Here is a 21,669-nt window from a genome sequence, read left to right as displayed (position 1 = left end):
TTAGAGAACTAGCCTATCACTTCCCCGCGCTGGCTGCAGTATCGCTGCCGTCACCAAGGGGCGTCGGACAATTTCTCGCCTTCTGAAACCCAGTCGCCCAGTGGCTCAACATACTCATGTCCATGCGCATTGTTTAGTTGGTCGGCCATAGTTCGCGGAAGTTGGGTCGTATGAATAGAGGCTAGTTCAGCTTCTTGTTGCCGACCGTGACCTGTTTGCCTTGACTGCGCTGGTACTGCAGGAAGCCAAAGACGGCAGCAGCGACGACGCCAAGCATAAGGACGTTGCCTATCGCATGGTTAGTATTCGCGCTGAGTCTGGCACGCGAGTCTGGGGTGTCTTTGCCAACTTACCGAGTACGAAGCTAACGATACCGCCAGCAAGGTCCACGAGCCCACGGAAGAAGTTAACAACGAGGTCGATGATCTCAGTAGCGAAGTTGAGGGCGAACTGGGCCGTTTTCTGGACTAGTGCGCCGGCAGTAGTGAAGAAGGACCATACGAGCTCGACTAGGGACTTGAAGAGGTCGCTTAGAGCATGAACTATGGAAGACATGTTGGATCGGTTGTGCTTGTGGGCTATGGTGAGTGGTGTAGTGCAACAGTTCTGGAGTGAGAGGGTCAGGGGGAGATGATGTGGTGGAGCGTTAGAGAGAGGGTCTTGTTTGTGATTTCTGAAAAGCTGTGTTGGTTTGTGTGCGACGAGGTGCGACTGCCATTAAGACATTTCGATGACTTCCAAGACACGGAGAATGACGCGAGCCCTACGTGAGAATGGGCGAAACTTGCTGTTCCCCACAGCTGTTTCCGGAAAGCTGGAGGGTGATGTCTGCGTCTTGCCTGCCTTGCATGGAGTTGCTGGTTGGCTCTGCGGGTGAATGGCCGCTGGTGTGGTGAGATGTGACGTCACAGGTGCAACACAGGTGAACGCCTGTTTGTGCAAGAGAAAAATGACGAATCAGAGAATATGAGAGAAGAAGCGATCTTAATTGGCAGAGAAGAGGATATGATGACAGAGAGAAGCAGAGGAAGATTCTAACAGAAAGACGCGTCAAGGTTGAGGATTCTGGCTCTTGGGGGGAGATTGCAGTGGTCAGCGCATAGTGACCGTTGGGTATTTTTCTAGCATCTTCGCATGCTGTATGTCTTTTGAAGCGAGAGGGTAGACTGATGATTCGACGTGTACGCGCAGAGGCGTGTTGTCGTTGCCGTTGGTGTTGTTGCAGAGGTCGCGGCCATGGCGGCTCGGCAGCGCGGCTTGAAGCGGAAACGTCGTCGTACTGTGGCTTCCTCTGTACCACGGCAGCGCGACAAGATGCCCACCTTTGACAAACTCTTAGCGAAAGGCAAGGCGAAGCTCTCAGAGTTTACCGGGCAGCCTCCAGGCGGCCATCAACAACAAGGCCACCCAGGCCAGGGCTATCCGGGCCAGCAGCCGCCTCAAGGTTACCAGCCGCCTCCCCAAGGTTATCAGCAACCTCCCCCAGGCTATCAGCAGCCACCTCAAGGCTATCAGCAGCCGCCACAGGGCTACCCTCCGCCAAACCAAGGGCAGTACACAGGGAGCCCATATCCCCCGCAGTATCCGCCTCAGAACCAGCAATGGGGTGCCCCTCAGCAGCAATGGGGCCCGCCGCCTCCGCAACAGCAGCAGCAGTCTTTTGCGCCGCCCGTCCCCCAAGGTAGCAAGCCACACACCCCTCAACCGGGCGGACCGCCGCCCATTCCTCAGAACAGGCCGCATTCTGCGCAGCCTCCGCCGCCGCAAAACATCCCCCCGCCACAGGGCGAGAGCGTCTACTGGAAGCCATCCTTTGATATCTCCACGCCCGTGTCCCAGAACTTCCGGCACGAGATTGGCGACCATGGCTGGGGCAACAATGAAAAGCAAATGTACACGGACAACCCCGCAAACTCGTTCCACCACGACAACCGCCTCATCGTACGCGCCCTCGTCCAGAACGGGAGCTACACTTCGGCGCGCTTGACCTCGCACCAGACACTATCGCGGCCGCGCGGATACTTGACGGCCACCTGCCTACCCCCTTCGGCGCCAGGCATCTGGCCTGCATACTGGATGCTGCCCGCCGATCCTTTCAAGTGGCCGACCGACGGCGAGGTTGATCTTGCCGAGAGCTGGAACGGCGAGACCGAGAACCACTCGTGCTTGCACTGGGGCTCATACACTGGCGAAGACTCGCAAAAGCATCGCGTAGTCAAGACATCCCTACCAGACCTGGCGCGGCAACCGCACACGTACGGCTTTGCGTGGATCGAAGAAGAGGGCATACCTGGGTGGAGAGGGCGCATGATCTGGTATATCGACGGTCGGCCAGTCATGAAAGGTACCATACCAGAGGGCACGCGACGTATGGAAGATTTCAGGATACTCATCAACATCGCTATGGGTGGCACTGTGAACCAAGGGAAGCTACCCGCCGAAGGCTACTACGACTTCGTCGTCAGCGACCTCAAAATGTGTGAGGAGCCACAGGGTGGATGGCAACAATTCGAGCATGCTTGGAACTGCACGCCTGAAGGCAAGGCCATGTAGCGACACATATAAATGAGATGCCTAAATGAGGCCACCAGCACTAGACGATAGACTAGTCAGATGGACTCTAGCTCTCCCTCGTCCCTCCAGCTGGTTACCATTCAAAAGGCAACATTCGCGGTCTCACATTTCCTCGAAACAAATATCTAGCCAAGAGTATATGCATGTACCCCCAATATCCGTCTTTTTTTTCTTCAGGTCTACAACGTCACAATGGTCGCTCCGCCGCTCCTAGCATTGCCTGGCGAGCTTCGCAACCGCATCTACGAATTCTGTGTCGAACCGAAAGCTTTGTACATTCCGCGGCACCCCATACGTACAAAGAAGCACTACGCACATGCCCGTTGTGGACTGTATGGCAGCCTTCGGAATGTCTGTCGGCAAACACGAGCAGAGTTCGGATCGTCGTACATGGCCAAAAATGTTATGGTCCTCCACCAGATTACCGCAAACGCATTTCTCAAGACTTTCTATCCCGACCTGAGGCAACCGAAAGTTTCCAGCGGAGAGCCGCCGTTGGAGCACGGTACCGCTGATTCTAGCGTACAAGGCAACATCCTGATTATGTCATACTTCGGGCAGCCATACGATGCTACACCACTCGCTCGCCTTTGCATGAAGTATCCCAACTTCAATGTCACTTTCACCGACGCCAGTGCGTGCCTCCGTCTTGCTGTCCTCCTCGATGGCTTCTTTGCCAATATCTCGTCCGGTACATTTCGTCCGGACTTGGAACGCCTTTTCCAAAAAGTCGACATCTCCTGCAGCCTGCAGCCTGAGATGCGCTTTACTTTCCAATCTAGACGCGCAATGGAGGATTTTGTTGACCAAAGTGGAATCGCGGATCCACGGCAGGTGCTGATGAAGATGGGTGCGCCGCCAATGAATGGTTTCGCAATCCTTTTCGCAGATGATACCGGGGATGTGTACAAGCACTCTTCACCTTCACTTTAAGCTATCATGTCTGGAATTCAATGCCCGCATATGTTTCATCACTCACTTCTCCAGACTAAATTGGTTGGTTTTGTGTAGCTGACCAGGTTTCTTGTCTAGCAAACTGTCTAGCGTGTTTGCACGTTGATTACGTACTGCAAGTGAAGGTGAAGCCCCGCCCCCAAACACCATGCAGGCACCCGGCATTACGCACGTTCCCCCGTTGCTCGGCGGCCGCATGCTCTTCTCCACTCATTCATCTCTTACACGCCATTACCTTCAACCAACAAAACTCTACGAATACCACTCATGGCCACTGTGCAAGCACATAGACAGCAGGTTACAGCGGGTACTCAGAATAGTCGGCTTCTTGCCCTTCCGGGCGGTGCGTACTTCATTTAGATAAATCCAAACAGGGCTGACCTATCGTTTAGAACTGCGAAACAAGATCTACAGCTTCTGCGTAGAGCCGGTACCTGTCCCGCTACGCCTCCGCCATGAAGACGAGACTCAGCCAGTGGGAAAGTTCCGCTGCTTAACGCAGACATGTCGACAAATCCGAAACGAGTTTCAATCTATCTATATAACTCAAACCATCGTTCGGCTGGGATCCATCTACCATTACGCTCGGTACATTCGCGATTTCTACCCCCCAGCTGACGAGGAAACTATGATGCATTACCGTGGAAGCATCATCAGTTCAATCAATCACAGCCCTGATATAGATGGCGGAGATGAATTTTACGATGCTGATATCGCTCGTGTAGTCCAGCTTGTCGCACGTTCGCCCAATGTGCGATTCAAGTTCGAATTGCATGATCGTTTGCAAAGATACAGTTCGCGACACGCTGTGGCACAAGTAAACAGCATGCTAGTATTGTTTGCTGATCAATCCAACTCCAAGTGGCGCGACGTGGCCAAGGCAACCAAAGAGATCAGGCTCAGGATTCGGAACAGCGATTCGAAGATGAGGATCACCATGACCGAAGAGATGGCTAGACAGTGGAAGAATACGGTCTTTGGGATTTGGGACAACGCAACTCAGCCCACGCGGGGTATACGTGAGATCAGGCTTGCCTATGCTGATACAAATGCAACTGGGCGCCCTTACGTTCATCGCCACGGGTTCTCTTTCCAAGACTATGGAGACAAAACCATTAGCTGGTCATGGAGTGTTCCTTGAATAACACACCATCACTCAGACGGGTCACGTATCTCGTACAGACACTGCATCATGGTGATGGCTATTAGCACAAGGATATCATTGATGAATTGGAATCTTGGTACAGGCCTCTTGGTTTACTGCTCAGCGTTGCGTATCGGATTACGAAGGGAGGTGTTTCATGTTCTCGGGATGGCTTCTCGTCAATAAAAGCGATGCGATCTAGGCAAGTTCTGACAATTCCAAACTCTTCTTTTTTCCATCCGTATTGCCCGGCGGCAGACAAGACGCAGTAGTAGGGTTGGAGTAGACACTAGACCCATCTTAGCACGGGAATGCTTCTACATGACTGCGCTTTGACTTCCACCTCCTACAAGAAGTATGATGGTCCAGTTCATTACGGATTTTGGTGGTTCAATGGTTGCGTGATGCTCAAGTTTGTGCTCACAAGTGCGGGTTGTGACATCACACACAGCAAGCTCAATATTGCCTAGTTGATGTGACCCTGCATGTCTACCATGCGATTTCTACTCGTCGCGAACCCTGATACATGTACGCTAAGCAATGCTGATCTGCTGGTCCAGAACACATCATCTCCAGCCGCATCATAGACAAATGTCCGCCCGATCTGTCGATCTTTCGTTTGAAGCGACGCCGTGACGATGATCGGCAATGCAATCACTATCCGTCGGTGAAGACGGTCATGCAAACTACGCCGTCTCCCTCTAACTTTGTGCGTCTTCTGGTGAGTAAGTCTCGTGATCAAAATGTTGGGCTGTGAGAAAACACTCGCGTCTAGAGCTTCGCGACCGAGTGTACAACTATGCTGCTAGCGAAGCACCTTCTCAGCTCCTAGTGCCGGTCGAGAGCTTCCGGATACAACGCCTGGGTCAACGCGCTAACGATAGAGCAATGACGCAAGTCTCTAGACAAATCCGATCTGAGTACCGGCCCAGGTGGCTCAAACACGTAACGTTCATCATCGACCGACACGCTATACACGCATTCTTGGAGGCTTTCTATCCAAGAGAGAGAGAGAGTGCGGCAGCGGCCCCGAGAAATTGGTCCTGCAGTACGACGAGGAGCACGACTATACATTCAGAAAGCCCACCGACATGATGCATATAGTACGCCTAGGCTTGCCATTCACCGGGTTACAGATACACTTCATCAGCGACGAGGAAAACAACGATCAGGACGATACCGGATCACCCTCTCAGATTTGATACAGTTTGTTCACATCAAACACGACCAACGCCAGCGAGACGCTATTGTGGTTAATGAAGCTAAGCGCACGTGGCGGCAAGCAATACAAGAACGAACGGTTACCAAAGTCTTCGCTATCAGGGACCTCTCGAACAACAATCTAGTGTTCGAAACTGGATTCAGCAAAACGGTCGCTCTGGATATAGATACCTTCTCCTTCGAATGTATTGGCAGAGAGATTGATATCATGGCGTTGCTTGAGAAACCACAAGCACTTTACGATCAATCTCTGGCCAGTTAGACTTCTGGGAGCTCATCGATATTTTCCCAGTTGAACAAGAGAAAGTCAGAGCTGAAGCGCGTAATCGTGGGCTTAGTATCATGGTTTGTACTGCTGGTAGGTTTGCTGATGAGTAGTCCTTCGTATACCGTCTGTACCCAGTTACTCTTGTTTGTTCATATGAAAAATCCTTGTAGCACTGTGATCTACGTTAAACGGAGTAACCTTCCTCTCAGTAATTGTTCTGAGTGAGACGTAAGATATTATATGGCCTGGGAGCACTGGTCGACGCGATATTTCTGCTTGGAGATGTGACGAGACGGGACTGACGTGTATCAATCTTTTTCGTTCTGTCGTCGAAAGCACTAAAGCACATACCTACGATCAATTATGATTCACTTCCTCATGCAGAGCCTGCTGAGGGTGCCTGACGCGTTTCACTCGCGCATGTGGAGGCCTAGGCAGGTCCGCTTTCAGTAGGCTAACGACTTGCCTTGCAAACACGAGCACCACTCGGGTACTTATACCACGCCAATACCGTTTGGAGGAGTTGTTTTATCAGACTCTCCCCCTTCCTACTCCTCAACTCACTTAACTGATCTCTCAAGTACACTGGTCGCTACCACTCCTATCTGCGATCACCACGGAGCCCCTTCAATGGAACAGCCTAGTACCAGTATGAGTAGACGAGAAGACCACTCCCGCTTTCTGGAGCTGCCAGCAGGTAATCACAAGCTCGTTAATCTACCTGACAGCTGCGACTAACATGTCTACCTAGAGCTGCGTAACCGCATATATGAGTTCGCCGCCAAGACACAAGACGACCTGCCTCGCCGCGTACTGCCATGTCTCGCACTTGCCCAGACCTGCCGAAAGCTTCGTACCGAGTACCGCCCCATCTGCATCAAGCAGGATGTCATCATCGATTGGCAGAAGGTTGAAGGCTATATGCGCACCTTCTTCCCTACAGTCAATGGCCGGATCCAAAACATTGAACTCGTACCAATGAGCATGACAATCGTGGCGCCCTGGCGTGTAGAGGGAGACAGTAGTCTTCACCTCGATGTACGCCCAATGATCAAGATCGGGCTGTATCAGCCCGGTTTCACCTGTACCCTCATCAAAGATCCTGAAGGTCTGGTAAAAGAGAAGGAAGTCTCTGCTCACGGTTCCGAAGACTTTCTCGATGAAGGTACTGTGTCGCTGAACATTGTGATGAGGTTTCATAACGAGGAATGGATGACTAACATCGAAACTGGCAGGATCACTAAGATGATGTTGTCTAATATCGGTGTGCATGTAGCGCAACAAGACTTGTCCTATATCAATATTCACTGTCTGAGTTGGGGGGATGAGTCGGATGACACGGAAGAAATTGAGATGGTTACGGAACACATTTACTTCAAGAGGGTAGAGATTTTCAAGATCTGGTCGGGCGAGTCTGGCGACTCTTTCTGATTTGAGCGGAGTTGGATGAGCATTATGACAAGTGTAGATGAGCTGGTTTACAAGCCGGGCCGTGTCTCACTTGGTAGCACATCACATGGATAGATCCTGACCTTTGTCGGCGAGAAGTTGGGCTCTTCATGGAAAGCGCAGTCTCAGCTTAGATACTCATTTGCATAGGAAATAGAAGGCATACTCGTAAGGGCCACAAGCAACCATCGGACCCCCATTTCGCATGATTATGACGACGAGGCCTCCTGATTCGGACGGGAACTGAGCGCCGTAGGATGTCGGTAACAACGTTGATCCCGCATCATCGTCCATTTGGTTCTACTTCTCTTTCTCACACCGTTCATCGACTAATCCTGCCCCATCATCGAACTTTACATCCTTGCGCAGTACTACCATCTCGAAACTCGTCTTACAGCTCCAAACTCCCGGCCCTTCTACCGCCTTGCGCACCTCTTGATATCCTTTTTTACGCCAGTACACCCCATTCAAACACTCGGCAGCCAAGATCCACAGCGTCAACGAACCCTCGCCCTGTTCTCCCACTTTTCGAAGTACAGCTCTCACGTTCGCGATAAGATATGCCTCTAGAAATTCGAGCAGCTGGGCAGCGAGGCCACGATGGTGATAGTTTGGATCACCATCAACACACACAATTTTGATTTCCCACCCGCTCTCTTCCTCGGCGCCTTCTCTCGCCCACCCGCCTTTCCATGGTACTGCCGCGGCACATGCAACAACTTTCCTATTTTCCTTCTCATTGTTCATCTCAGCCTCCTTTGCGTTGTCAACTTCGTCAAAGATCAATGCGATGGCGCTGCCTTGATCCCCGAGTAGTGTATGCAGCGCCTCCTCATTCGGAAAGCGGGATATCGTGTTACTCCATTTCACCGGATCGACTCTTTTCGAGCGGTAGAACGCATCATTGACGAGCCGCGTAACAGATGTCGATAATTCTGGGCTGGCCTTCAGTTCCGATGGCGTAAAAAGAGTTGGCGTGGATAACTTTGGCGTCGTCATGCTGGAAAATTGGATTGCTCGATCAAGCTCTGTCGCTTTCGGAATCCATGCCTCTGTGGAAAAGGCTTCTGCGACTTAAAGAAAGTCATTGAGTCATACTGTAGGGCGTGAATGATGGACAAATCTGGTGTGGAGGCTCAGAGCGTGTTTTTGCTGGCGCTTTGTCGGAATCGGAATAACCTCTTTTTGATTTTGCTTGACTCCGATGGCAACGCACCTTCTTCTTTCGGCTGGTCTACGACCGGTCCAGAATTTGAATTGTTTTTTGACACTCGTCACGGCGTCCTCCACGGGTACATACTTTCCTTGAAACAGATGATTAACTTGAACATGAATTAGGTGCTGTAGAATGCTGGAGGCGGATTGGGTGTCCGACGTATGCCGAGGTTCCAGCGCTTCGGGTAACAACCAGCACCGGAGCTTGATCCGCAAGGCTGTCGTTGAACAAGGTTAAAATGAAGTCTCATGTAATGACAAAGTTCATGGGTGAGAACCAGGGATGGAGTCATGCACGTTGGACTGAAAAAAAAGCATGTATTTTGGTTAATCTAAAACGTGCTTTTGTTGAACAACAAACTAGCGTACATGATGGTATCATAAAGTGGACATAACACCGACGCTACAAATACAGAGGAAAGCATGAGGATCTTGCGCGATCAACGCGACAGCTCCTACTTCCAGTAATGCAGGTCGGCAGGGGTATATTGGATGGTACAAGTGTTTCACGCAGCATGCCCGACACGCTTCATGACCACGACTGCCAGCTTGGCTTCGTCTGACTTGAACCGCGTGGGGGGTAGGGTGATTGATGTCTGCTCGGTGGCGGAATGGGCGTTGCGCTCCTCTCGGTCTCGGCCTCATCACTCCGTGCAATCGCCGGCAAGGGTGTCAAGGATGACTCCTCCGTTGGTGTATGAGGACGTGACACAAAGGACGCAGAGCTAGCTGGAGATCTCGATGATGCAGGAGATGTGGGTAACGGGGGAAGTGCCTGCAAGTCATGTCCTTCAAAGAGCTTGGTAGATCGTATGCTGGTTGCACGCGAGTTGTGCGCCGTGGTATAGCGACCGAGCTCGATGTCTTCGTAATCGCGATCGCAGATCATGTCCGTTGTGATGGTTGAAGACGGCCGGATACTGGCGGTCGGAAACGCTGTACTCGTTGGCGAACGTGTGACTTGTATCTCCTTCTGGACATATACGCCACCGTGTGCGTCGACAGTCACACCCGTATGAGAGTCGTGATACCCTTTGGAGCTGTGTGCCCAGCTTCCACTTACGAGGTTTGGGGCGAACCTTCTCCATGAGTTCTTCGACTTGGTTTGCGCGCTGTCCTGGCGATCATCAGACCCTGCTGGTGTCCTAGTTCTTGACCGCTGAGTAAGCTTCTCTTGGAAGAAATGCTTGAAGAAGACCTTCATGGCAGGAGCATTTGCACACAGGCATCCGATATGTAGCTCAAGCATGCAAGTGAGAAAGAGGTTCCACGACGACCATGTGACATCGTACGTGCCATAGAATGTGTACCAGCTGTAGTATGCTCGTACGCATCCCAGGGCGAAAACGCCGTAGCCCACAGCAAAGATACCAAACAATGCTAGCTTCTGTCGAAAAGGTATCTGGAGGTTCCAGTAGAGGAAGGTAGGTAGAACGGCGGTCAAGAGGTCTTGCGCCGCTGATATGATGCTAGCAGCGAACACATCAGCGCCTTCGTCGAAGCAGTGGAACTCGTATCCCTGTAGCACCTTGACAAGGTTGAATTGATCCCAGAATGCGGAAATTGGTTGGCATCCAAAAATTGGGGCCAGAGTCAAGGCAATGCTGTAGGCGATGATGAAGATGATACTGGCCCATGTCACCCAGATGAACCTCTTCGAGACAGCCCGCGATGAGAGACGTCGGTAGAAGAGCAGAATGGAGACCTTGATGAAACCGGTTGCGACACAGAATATACACTCGCTTGCCAAAACGTACTTCCGGGCAACGACGATCATTTCAGGGTCGAAAATGTAGTCCAGGTCCCAAATGTGTCGATCGAACGCTTGATGACTCGCTAAGGAAAAACATTAGCTTCATCATTAAGGAGAGGTTGGAAGAATTACCGAGAGGATAGAGAACTGTCAATGCGATAGTTGGAATCTATGATAGTTAGCATAGCCATGGCGAGGCGCTACGAGCAGCTTACGAGGGCAGCTAACATGAGCCAGTCTGTAATTGTAGAAGTATAGAGTTAGTGTATGTCCCACATGCATTTCGTATACTGTTGACTTACCGTCCCAACCAGCACACCGTTGGTGGAAAACTCTCACCCACATTCTTACAAGAGTCATCACGACGGTGATGGGTCCCATGATGCAGGCCAGCAGCACGACGGTGTTTGGTCGAAGTTCAGGATTGACATAGTTGGGTTTTGGCCAGCTAAGCTTGACCTCGAGGGGAGGATGCATACCACCAGGCATTGTGTAGGCGAGTCAGAAAGTCTTTGTCTTCCGCGGAATGTGTAAAAAGTATAAGAAAGTTCAGCAACGGCTTTTCTAGTGAAGGGATGCCTACCATATGTGCATGATGGCTTTTCAACTGTCTGACATGTTAAAATGGAGTAGGGGCGTGGGGAGGCGTAACAAACCCACCAGGGCTTGATGGGAGTGGGTCAACCACGAAAAACAAAAGGTATAATCGACCAATGCAGGCTTTGGGAATCGTAGCCGTTGAACGAGCGCATAACGGCAGTCGAAAGCCTTTCCGGCTATGTACTCACTCGCATATACGGGCCTCACCGCGGAGATGGAATATACTCCGTATGCAATAGTTCACATGGGTGCTATTAGTGTCCAAGATACTCATCGGTCGGGTGTATTGACTCGTCAAGCTTTACGACACGAGATCAAGGCACCGTAGCCTACTCTGGTATTACTGATCGGTGATGTGATTGAAGGGCAAAGTGGACGGACTGCAGCATAGCGACTTGACGTTTGGATCCTGGTACTCTTCCCGTGTAGGTAGCTGCGAGGAACCTACCGTCGACTCCCGCTTCTTGCGCGTACACTATGGATCCTGGGAAGAGCAAGAGGCGTTTTGACGGTGTTGGACTAGGTTTGCTGGGTTAAGGGTGCTCTTCCTTGCTTGACCATGAAAACACATGAGGATATTGACGAAACGCGAAATTAAGTTTGAGTTGCCTCACCTGCATCGTAAAACAAGCGCAGCCAACAGTTTTCGCGCCAATATGAAAGTGCGGAAGTCGGGCGCTCCCGCCACGGTGATCCCTGTCAAGAATCTACTCGAAGTGGCGCCTTTGGATCGATATCATCGTACGTGATCTTGTCGGTTATCGAGCCTGGAAATTCCGCAGGCATGCAGGCGAAATGGGTCTGCAGTCTGAAGTGGTGTCAAGGACCCAGATGTGACAACGTTGCATATGGTGGCGAGTGTATGCAGTCACTTTCGAATTGGGAAGACTAGGTGGGATTTTGACTGTGGACCAAAAGGAGACCAACATGTCCGAAAGTTTAATGCAGAGATGACGGGAGGGTGCAACATGCCGTCATGACCCTTGCACAGTAACAAGCTCACGGCTAGGCGGCAGGCATGTAAGCTCCCAATTTGCAGGAGGAGGAAACAGAGTTGAAGCAGAAAAGTAAAGCCGGGTAGATCTGGAGCTGTCAGGTACCGATCAGACGACGAGGAAGCGTTCGCACCCCCTGGCAGGTGTGCATCAGATTTGGCGTGGGATCGGACGGGTCTGGAAAGTGGGGGCTGCGTGGAGTCTGGAGCGCGAAAGCGGACGCGAGAACTGCAACAGCGGCCTGCCTACCCAAGGAGGATAGAGTCTTGTGAGCGATATGTGATGCTTGTTGGCGCAGCTGCACAGGTAGTAGAGCGAAAGACTTGCGCGAAGGGCGCCAGAGAAAGAGAAGACATCCGCGCGTAATCAGGCGGGTTTGGCGAGTTCAGCCTCGCGTTAGCACCTAGAAGGGCAAGGTGCGAAGTCAATCTGTGAGAGAAACGTCCTCAAGGGTCTTGAGGATAGCTGTGTTTCGTTCCTACAGCGCCCTGCTCTCGTATCGAGCAAGCAGAGACCCTCTTGTGAGTCAGGCAAAAGGGTGAAGATGAAGACCCTCAGATCAGATGCACGCGGTTGCACGGGAATAGTTTCTGGAGATGAGGCTCATAACCAGCAAGCCAAACACAGCCTACCTAAACTGGACGCAGGCAACATGTCAACCCCCATTTCTTTGGATGACGCTTTGTTTCGGCAGTTACACCTGGCCTTGAGCGTCGTTTGCCAAGTGTGGCTCTCGGTGCTGCAAGAGCCTTTCGAAAAGGTTTGGTCTGGTCTGGTGTTGCATGTTTGCTTCTTCCCAAACATTTGCCAGGGCCGTTGAGTTTAGCGTGCGTTTGACAGCGGCACGTTGACTGGGCAAATGCAACCAAGCGATCGGGTGCTGTCAGCCGTTTGCACCGTCGGCGACATCGCCTATCATTTGTGTTTCTGTTACACGGCCCAGCGTCTACTGCCTGAATGGAAGAAGCCCATGATGCTGACTGGCTGGGCGGACAATGAATCCGGCCTACAACCTGCAAAAGAAACCATCACATTAAGAATATTGCTGACGCACACGAGTGGAATTGCCCACGATTTTCTCTAGCCTAACTTGATGAGATGGAGACAAGTCCGCAAAGAAGAAATTTTGTCTATGCGAGCAACCATGACAGACCTTTACGACGCTTCTTCTCTTCGAGCCCTGCTCCGGCTTCGCATATGGAGGGGGATTTGATCTTGTCGGATTGATGATCGCGAGGGCCAACAACTGCATACGGGAAGCATACATGCGACGCAATGTCTTGGACGTTTGGTGTATAAGCTAGATTTCTTTTATAGACACAAGGATATCCAGCAGCCCTACACCTAACGCAGCTCTCGTCTCTGGCGAAGCATCGGATACCGCGCTGGTGCAGTCGCTGGATGTTTGAGACGAGCATGGTGGTGGCGCAGGTTTGTTTAGCAACACGGAAGAATATCTCCGACTTTTGAAGTCCCTTGCCTGCAACGACGGCAAGCTCATTGACGCTTGAAGACTCTGCCATGTACGAGATTGCATTCAGCTGGGCTCGAGCGAGAGAATGGGCATCAATTGTATGTATTTCCCCCTTTTGCGACGGCAATTCCGTTGCAAACGACGGCATGTCCCATTTGCATTGTGCCGCTAGATGATGCACGGTGATGATGCCGGTCTGCACGACGGCTGACACAGCAAATTCTGCCCATGACGTAGGCGAGGATGTATTGGGGCCGGCAAAGCTCTTTCTCGCCGCCGCCCAATCATGACACGCAACGGAGCTCACCGCCTTGGTGCGCCCGGCTAGCGGTGGCTTACTCAGGCTGCAGATTCCGCACGAGGTGGCGGGTGTCGGCAATAATGGGAAATATTCTCGCCATCTCGCATGCGACGAATGCCGGCGATGGGCAGGCCAGCAAATCTTTCGCCCATGGCCACGCACGCCAGATACATAGGGCGGCGGCTTCCTCCCGCGAGAGGGGCTGAAGCTTTAACAGCATCCGCATTTCAACTCCCGGAAATACGGCCACGGCTAGTTGCACCGTTGCGCATTGGATCCACGCGATCCACAACGGCCTCGACGTCAGGCTCGAACATTCACGAACTCGCTCCCAACTGCCGACGGCTGCTATTTTCCCTCGTTTTAGGCGCAATTGAACCCGTGGGTTGAGTTCCTTCAGGAGAGAGTAAGAATCAGAAGAGGAAGAAGAAGGAGAAGAAAAAGCGCGTGACCATCATGCAGGAGGAAGACTTTGAGATACTGCGCAGTGAGGCGAATGCGAGCCCCGAGCGCTTCGCAAATTGGGACCCGCACCATCAATTCCGCGAGGAATACCACCAACGACATTTGCACGATCAGACACGCGATGAGCGACTCGGGAACATCGAGGCACACGAGCGCGGGGAGCGCACTGCGAGCGAGAGGTCGTTTCCGCAGGAGGCAGTCGCATCGCCCATTGGAGACAAGGAAGAGGAAGTCGCCTCGCCTCTCTCACGACACAGCACCTCCTCGGCCTCGACGGCCAGCTCAGCCAGCTCTGCCTCGACACACAGCGCGCGCCTAGAAGAAATACGCACCGCCCGTTCAACCCCGCGCGATCGCCGACCGACGGTCAACTCGCAAACCTCGAGCGGCAACTACCTGACACTGCACCCTACCGAGCGCGATCCCGAAGCCATTCGCCGCATCGAGACACACAGGAGCCAGCATGCAGGCACCGTTGGTGCATCGCGCGTCGACTCGCGCTTGTCGAGGACCCTCACACGCCGTCGCACCGAGAAGCCATTGCCCAACATGGGAGCTGGAAAACCCTTCCCGCCCCTCTTGCCAGACCGGGAAGAATACGTCGTCGAGTTCGATGGCAAAGACGACCCGCTGCATGCGCAGAACTGGCCCATGAAGAAGAAGATTGGTATTGGTGCAATCCTGGCCTTCGACGCCCTTACGGCGACCATGGGCAGCAGCATCTTCTCAGCCGCCACCGGCTCCGTGTCGCATCAATTCGGCGTGGCCAATGTAGTCGGTACTCTAGGAACGAGTCTGTTCGTCTTTGGATACGCTTTCGGCCCTTTGGTGAGTCAACGCTACCCGCAGACAGGTCGTGATGTGGGCTAACACTTCTTAGATGTGGGCACCCTTCTCCGAGCTATACGGCCGAAAACCTCCCCTCATCATCGCTGCATTCGGTTTCGCCATCTTCAGCATCGCCGTAGCCGTAGGCAAAGATCTCCAGACCATTCTCATTTGTCGCTTCTTCGCTGGTCTGTTTGGCTCCTCCCCACTCGCCATCGTCGCAGCTGTCTTCGCAGACATGTTTGACAACAGGCTTCGTGGACTCGCCGTCGCCGTCTTCTCCGCAACTGTCTTCATGGGTCCTCTGTTGGCACCCTTCATTGGAGGCTTCATCACGCAGAGCTCCCTAGGATGGCGCTGGACCGAATACATTAGCAGTTTCATGGGCTTTGTATCGTTTGCCTTGCTCTTCTTCTTCATGGAAGAGACATATCCGCCGGTGGTACTGATCAACAAGGCGAGCGAGCTGAGGAGACGAACCAAGAACTGGGGTATACACGCAAAGCAGGAAGAAATCGAAGTCGACTTCAAGGAGTTGATCATCAAGAACGTCAGCAGACCTATGCGTATTCTCTTTACCGAGCCAATTGTTTTGCTTATCACCATCTACATGAGCTTCATCTGTAAGTTTGATCCATCCACCCATTGACTTGTTTTGGGAAACCGAGCTAACCACATCAGATGGTTTACTCTACCTCTTTCTTACCGCGTATGCACTGGTCTTCCAGGGAGTATACGGCTGGAGTGCTGGTATTGGCGGACTTGCATACTTCGGTATGGTTGCTGGTGAAGTCATTGCCTTCATCATCATTGTACTTGACAACCCGCGATATGCGCGAAAGCTGGAAGCCAACAACAACATCCCCGTCCCGGAGTGGCGACTGCCCATCAGCATGGTGGGTGGTGTGCTCTTCACAGCAGGCCTCTTCTGGTTCGGTTGGACAGGCTACACCGGTCAAATTCATTGGATCGTTCCTGTTCTGAGTGGTCTGCTGACTGGCTTCGGTATCTTCTCCATCTTCCTCTCACTTCTCAACTACATTGTCGATGCGTACCTCATGTTTGCAGCCTCTGCCATTGCAGCAAACACATTCATGCGCTCCATCTTCGGCGGCGTCTTCCCGCTCTTCGCAACCTTCATGTTCAACGGCATGGGAATTCAATGGGCCAGTACTTTGCTTGGTTGTGTAGCGGCTGTGCTTGTACCGATGCCCGTGGTTTTCTATCTCTTTGGTAAAAGAATCAGAGGCAAGAGCACCTTTGCACCTGCACCAGACATCGCGCAAGACAAGAGGAGGGATGAGGAGAGCAAAGGCGCTGAAGCCGCTGATGCTGGAAGTGGAGAAACAACGGAGAGGGAGAGCTTAGACAGGGCACGGAGTAAAGAAGAGTAGTGCATTTGGTTTTGTTTCAGTGTTTTCGTTTTGCAGTTAGCGATCATATGTCTTTATAATTATGGATCTTTTCTTTTCTTTGACGACGGAATGCTCAGGACGAAGCGGCACAGTCATAGATGGGTTTGCAACAGTATGTGTTGGTCAGATTCCTCCCTCAGTAGGGGTCAGTTTTTGGTATCAATTCTTTTCTTCTCCCACTGCTACCCGCCTATGGCAGTACGTATCCACCATCAATGATACAATCGCTACCCGTCATGTAGCTCGACGCATCACTACCCAGATACAAGAACAGTCCCTTGATCTCCTTGACATTTCCCTGTCGTCCCAGCGGAATCATCCTCAATCCCTCATTGATGACCTGTGGCCCAGCACCCATCTTTGTGTCGAAGAATCCCGGGCTCACAATGTTGACTCTAGCAAACTCTCTCCACTCCCTCGCCAGTGACTTGCCCAGATGTGACACAAAGGCCTTTGTGCCGTTGTAAATGGGCTGGTCAACCGGGACGTTGACAATGTGTGCTGAGATCGAACTCGTAAGGATCAAATTGCCGAACCCTTGCTTCTTGAACACTTCTCCTGCGTACTTGGCACAGAAAACAGGGCCGTCGACGTTGACCTTCATGAGGTTGTGATAGCTCTCGAGTGTCTGGTCGAGAAGTGGCTTGCTGTCTCCTGTACCAGCGTTTGCGACAAAGACATCGATGCGACCAAAATCCTCGACAACCTGCTGAACTGCTTTTTGTACGGCAGCAGCGTCGATTTGGTTTACGCTGTATGCTTTGGTCTTTACGTTGTGTTCTTTTGCGAGCGTCTCTGCGCGGGTGATGGCTGCGCTGTTGGAGTTGTACCAGAGCGCTACGTTGCCGCCTGCTTCGGCCATGGCGTCGGCGACGGCTCCGCCAATTCCTTCTGCGGCGCCAGTTACGACAATGGTCTTTCCTGCCATACTGAATTGCTGCATGACATTTGTGGGAGTGTTGGGCACGGGCTTGGGGAAGCCGGCGCGAGGCGTCTGGCATTCTTCGATTGACATTGACATGTTTGCGGTTTTGCGGGGAGGAGACTTTGCTGTAGAAGCACGAGAGGAGGGTATGAGACCTTTGGATAATGCTGTACAGTTGGATGTGTAAGAAGTCGGAGTCGGAGGTCAAGAGCTTATGTATCTAGACGTGGAGTCGAGCTACGGCAAGTTTGCCGAGTGAGGCTCAGCGGCCGAAAGCTTCCACGGAACATAGCTTACCCCGCCAAGGGACATATTGGATCGTGTTGCGTCACGGGGTGGTGTTGCGGGGCAATCTGGAGGACTGTTGTCCGGAGTCGGCGGGATGATTTCCGGCTTGGGTTGGTGTCCGGCCTGTTCGGCTTACCTTCCTTTTGGATTTGCGCGGCATCCAGCGCCGGATGTCTGCTAACAACTGCCTTCTCTTTTACGGTGCGAAGATGCTGTATAGAACTCTCCGCTCGCATGCGACTCTTTCTCGGCATTTTCACTCTTTCAAAGTTTTGTGCATATCAAAGCGAAACTGAGCTACGAATTCACGGGACCTCTTGCCTTTCATGGAGGCCGAGCTCGCTCACTCTGCCTTTTGGTACGGTTTCGAAGCGGATACACATCGGCGCGAGAAAGATAAATAATCTCACGCTATCGACCTCATAAAACAGATCAAGTATCAGAAAGGTTGAGTAGCGGCGTTGAATGAGATGCTGAGCAGGCTGGAGGAGCAAGACAGCGAATGATGAGATCACTGAGCTCAGACTGCACTTCTGGGCCTTGCCTCTCCATGGCCTCCATGTATCTTTCGCGTCTGGTCACACTCCTTAGGGTACAATCGCATTCCGCACAGGTAATGACAAGGAAACAATGACGGAGCTTTTGAATCATATGTGGAAGTCTTAGGGGATTACTCCTAACTTAAGGAAGTAACTTGTAGCAAAACACTGCAAAGAAGGAAGTGGTCTTGGGCATGCTTGAGGGTGCCTCTCGATATTCGGGCTCTTTTTCTACCGTGTTAATACTGATCACGTAATAAGCTTAACGTTGGCCGTTGGCCGTTGGCGCAAGCTCTTGCCTGCGTTTCGCTCCTCTCAGTGTTGCTTCGGTATACACGTCATCGAAACACAATCCCGCCCAACTGTCTTGGCTAGTTATCACATCATTCGGTATGGATACTCATATCCGCAAAGAGTTGCGCGTCGTCACGGCGTGGCTCGCTGCTACCTTCATAATGGCAAGCTGGCGGAAAGAGAGAGCTTTCCACCTGCAGGCAGACACCCGATAACACCTGCCTTTGGAATGCTGGATTCTCAATGAGGAACGATCTAGTTACGCAGCTTGATCGTACTCTCAACCAGTGCACAGACAATGGATGCTTTGTCAGCTGACAGCACATTTCTTGGACTCAAGTGCACTGTGACCGTTTGCGAGATCGGGGCCGGAACGCTCAACGTCCTTGACTAAACACTACGACAAACCACGTTGACAAGGGCCCAGAACTCTCCTTCCTGTTGACTTTCCATGCTCCCTTGGCAATGGTATATCGCAAGAGTGACAAACAATGCTGACGATGCAATGGAAAGCACCGCCCACAACCACGCGACTATGCCACGCGACACCCATCAGCTACTGTACAATGATAGAGTCAGATCTCTTGACCACATTGCAATCTACAAAACTGCGGCAATGGTGCCAAGCACTGCTGTTCTCTTACCTTGAGCCTAATTTTGAGGTGACCTTCGATTCAGGCGGTTTCCCCAGTCACCGTCAGAGCAGCTGAAGACAATCATCGCTCGCGCCATCCTCGCTCACCTTTACTTGTTGGGTAGATATAACCTCTCCCACAGTCAGCTCTCCTTTACTTCTACACTCTGCAAGCACTTTTCATGATCGACTATTGATATCCTTTAGTTATTGTAACTTCCTCGGGCACGAAAAACAAGACCAGAAAACTACGAAGCAATGGCGTAAGTCCCACATCCTCGCACGGAGACATGAACCTACTAATACAGCCAGTCCCATCCGCCCAAGCACTCCACCTCCTTCTTCCAAGAAGCTCAACCACCCTCCAGTTGGCCCTACCCCTTCTACTCCCAGTCCCCGCCAGCATGTCTTCAACGACACCTCCAACATCATGATGGGTTCCGAGCATGCCACCGTCCCTCCGTCCCCTGGAGTTCCTCTTCCTGGCTTCGAGGCGCTCAGTATGAGTGCCGCAAACCCGCAAGATATGCCATCCCCCAGGAACAAGGGCAAGGGCAGTGCACGTACTGGTGCTGGCGTCAAGAAGCAGGTCAAGAAGAAATCGGGTGACAAGATGGTGAAGCTTATGGATGCAACTCTCAGTGAGAAGACCGGCACCATTACCCCAGCTCTGCAGAAGTCTTTCCGATTCATGGATCTCCCGGGTGGTAAGTACTTTACTTCTGAGCAACTGTGGCATCAAATAACTCTTGGTAGAAATCCGGAACGAGGTCTACATGCACACCTATGGTCGCCCTAAACAGGCTCTGCTCGTGTATCGTCCTCGGATCGCCTCCCTGCGTCCACGAACCCGTTTAGATCGCGGACGTACTCTCGCATCCGACCTCGCTGGTCAAGAACAAGATGAAGAGATTTCGAACGCCACCAGCAAGTCTGGTCGTCCAGCCAAGTCCAAAGCCAAGACGGAAGTCCGCGAGACCAACCGTCCCTTTTGGGGTCTCACCCAAGTTTGCCGGCAGATGAGGAATGAGTACCGCCCGATCTACATGGCCAAGCAAGAGATCGGTATGGACCTCACTGAGATCGTCGACTATCTGCAGACGTTCTATCCCACAGCTGCCGATGTCGTCTCCCAGCTTGCACCTCCGGGAGTGCGCCAGGACGACGCGCACTTTGTTGGAAACCTTACGATTGCTGTAGGCGACAAAGCCAACGATCTGGAGCGTGCTCCAGATGGCATCGAGGTCTTTCCACTTCTTGACATCTGGTCCAACAGCGTCAAAATCGAAGCTGGGTTTGGACGTTATCTCAAGGCCAACTACATTCCTGAGACTGATGGTGAAGCCAAAGATCTGTGAGTCTATCTACTTTTAGCATCAACACGACATATCCACTGACCTTTTTGCAGCTATCGTCTCTTCGGCCGCCGCGTCCTCAAGAACCGCTCTTGCTCAAGCATGAACAATCTTTGGCGCTCAATTCTTCGCAACAGGTCCCTCGCTACAGTCCGCATCCACCGCAAGCCTGCTCTTCGTGCCGGCGCCTCAGCCCCTACTGCCGTCACCACCACCGCCGCCACCGCCGCCGCCGTTGGGGCCCAGCTTCCTGTTCCTGCCGTGGCCAAGCCCTTCATTCACATCATCTTCAAGACAGACGCCGCAGAGCCATGGATGACAGAGCTTGAGTCTGTCATCCCAAAGACACCGACTGATTGGCTGGCTGAGCGCGGCTTTGGTGCCATGGAGTATTTCGAGGTCAAGGTTGGTGTTGAGCAGGATGCGTCCAACTAGCTGATGTATTCGAGCTGTCGTACCTTGCTTGAACTGTCTGGTGCGACGTTGACGTTCCCTTCTACTTGCCGTCTTGGTACAGACGCACAAAAAAGATTCCTGGCCGCTGGACCGATATCCCTACGGAGTGTTGGTTGACTTGCTCAGAACTGGTAAGATATACGAGGTGCCATATATGATAGCTTACCGAGGCTGAGGATGGTGACGAGTATACGTTGGCGACGCGTCTCGCACGTCACGTCACGCCTCGAACAACATCTAACATGAATCAATACATGGATTGAATATATTCTAGTCTTCGTCTCCACCAATGTGTGCGCTGATCTCGGAGCATATACCTAAAAAGGTTGTCATGATGGAGCGGCTGATGTAGTTTGTTTCCAGAAAAGAAACATTGAGGGTCGTTTTTTTATAGCAGCCAATCACGTTTCAGCAGACTCTACGAAGCCGTGTCGCGTTCGGTGCGCTTTTTCGAGGTGTCCACACAAGTTCAGGCATGAACAAGAGGCACGTACTGTCGATGCATGTCTATATTCGTGCGCA

The 21,669-nt window shown here is 52.1% G+C and overlaps 8 protein-coding genes across 8 annotated transcripts; 5 read left to right on the top strand and 3 right to left on the bottom strand.

The window, feature by feature from the left end:
• Nucleotides 1-181: 181 nt before the first annotated feature.
• Nucleotides 182-555, bottom strand: ACET3X_009022 (uncharacterized protein; the record flags this gene model as incomplete). The annotated part of the gene is made up of 2 exons (XM_069455171.1): nucleotides 182-288; nucleotides 354-555. 2 exons carry the CDS (start codon nucleotides 553-555, stop codon nucleotides 182-184), a joined length of 309 nt encoding a protein of 102 aa, XP_069303099.1.
• A 759-nt stretch (nucleotides 556-1,314) lies between these two features.
• On the top strand, nucleotides 1,315-2,553 carry ACET3X_009021 (uncharacterized protein; the record flags this gene model as incomplete). The annotated part of the gene is made up of 1 exon (XM_069455169.1): nucleotides 1,315-2,553. One exon carries the CDS (start codon nucleotides 1,315-1,317, stop codon nucleotides 2,551-2,553), a length of 1,239 nt encoding a protein of 412 aa, XP_069303098.1.
• A 213-nt stretch (nucleotides 2,554-2,766) lies between these two features.
• ACET3X_009020 (uncharacterized protein) lies at nucleotides 2,767-3,953 on the top strand (the record flags this gene model as incomplete). The annotated part of the gene is made up of 3 exons (XM_069455168.1): nucleotides 2,767-3,265; nucleotides 3,654-3,871; nucleotides 3,921-3,953. 3 exons carry the CDS (start codon nucleotides 2,767-2,769, stop codon nucleotides 3,951-3,953), a joined length of 750 nt encoding a protein of 249 aa, XP_069303097.1.
• Nucleotides 3,954-6,791: 2,838 nt separating this feature from the next.
• On the top strand, nucleotides 6,792-7,592 carry ACET3X_009019 (uncharacterized protein; the record flags this gene model as incomplete). Its single annotated transcript, XM_069455167.1, has 2 exons — nucleotides 6,792-6,858; nucleotides 6,913-7,592. The coding sequence occupies 2 exons, from the start codon at nucleotides 6,792-6,794 to the stop codon at nucleotides 7,590-7,592; spliced, it is 747 nt and encodes a 248-aa protein (XP_069303096.1).
• Nucleotides 7,593-7,837: 245 nt separating this feature from the next.
• ACET3X_009018 (uncharacterized protein) lies at nucleotides 7,838-12,501 on the bottom strand. The gene is made up of 5 exons (XM_069455166.1): nucleotides 11,239-12,501; nucleotides 10,881-11,185; nucleotides 10,794-10,816; nucleotides 10,711-10,747; nucleotides 7,838-10,661 (listed from the first exon to the last, which is right to left on the bottom strand). The coding sequence occupies exons 2-5, from the start codon at nucleotides 11,065-11,067 to the stop codon at nucleotides 9,355-9,357; spliced, it is 1,554 nt and encodes a 517-aa protein (XP_069303095.1). The 5' UTR covers nucleotides 11,068-11,185; nucleotides 11,239-12,501; the 3' UTR covers nucleotides 7,838-9,354.
• Nucleotides 12,502-14,404: 1,903 nt separating this feature from the next.
• Nucleotides 14,405-16,635, top strand: ACET3X_009017 (uncharacterized protein; the record flags this gene model as incomplete). Its single annotated transcript, XM_069455165.1, has 3 exons — nucleotides 14,405-15,241; nucleotides 15,294-15,864; nucleotides 15,923-16,635. The coding sequence occupies 3 exons, from the start codon at nucleotides 14,405-14,407 to the stop codon at nucleotides 16,633-16,635; spliced, it is 2,121 nt and encodes a 706-aa protein (XP_069303094.1).
• A 211-nt stretch (nucleotides 16,636-16,846) lies between these two features.
• ACET3X_009016 (uncharacterized protein) lies at nucleotides 16,847-17,677 on the bottom strand (the record flags this gene model as incomplete). Its single annotated transcript, XM_069455164.1, has 1 exon — nucleotides 16,847-17,677. The coding sequence occupies one exon, from the start codon at nucleotides 17,675-17,677 to the stop codon at nucleotides 16,847-16,849; it is 831 nt and encodes a 276-aa protein (XP_069303093.1).
• Nucleotides 17,678-19,594: 1,917 nt separating this feature from the next.
• ACET3X_009015 (uncharacterized protein) lies at nucleotides 19,595-21,126 on the top strand (the record flags this gene model as incomplete). Its single annotated transcript, XM_069455163.1, has 4 exons — nucleotides 19,595-19,599; nucleotides 19,649-20,043; nucleotides 20,093-20,690; nucleotides 20,745-21,126. 4 exons carry the CDS (start codon nucleotides 19,595-19,597, stop codon nucleotides 21,124-21,126), a joined length of 1,380 nt encoding a protein of 459 aa, XP_069303092.1.
• Between the last annotated feature and the right edge of the window lie 543 nt (nucleotides 21,127-21,669).

Source organism: Alternaria dauci, chromosome 9, assembly GCF_042100115.1.
Source record: "Alternaria dauci strain A2016 chromosome 9, whole genome shotgun sequence".
In the NCBI taxonomy this organism is placed as follows: domain Eukaryota; kingdom Fungi; phylum Ascomycota; class Dothideomycetes; order Pleosporales; family Pleosporaceae; genus Alternaria; species Alternaria dauci.
Note: the sequence above shows the minus strand (reverse complement) of the source record. Positions and strands in the feature narration are given on the sequence as shown.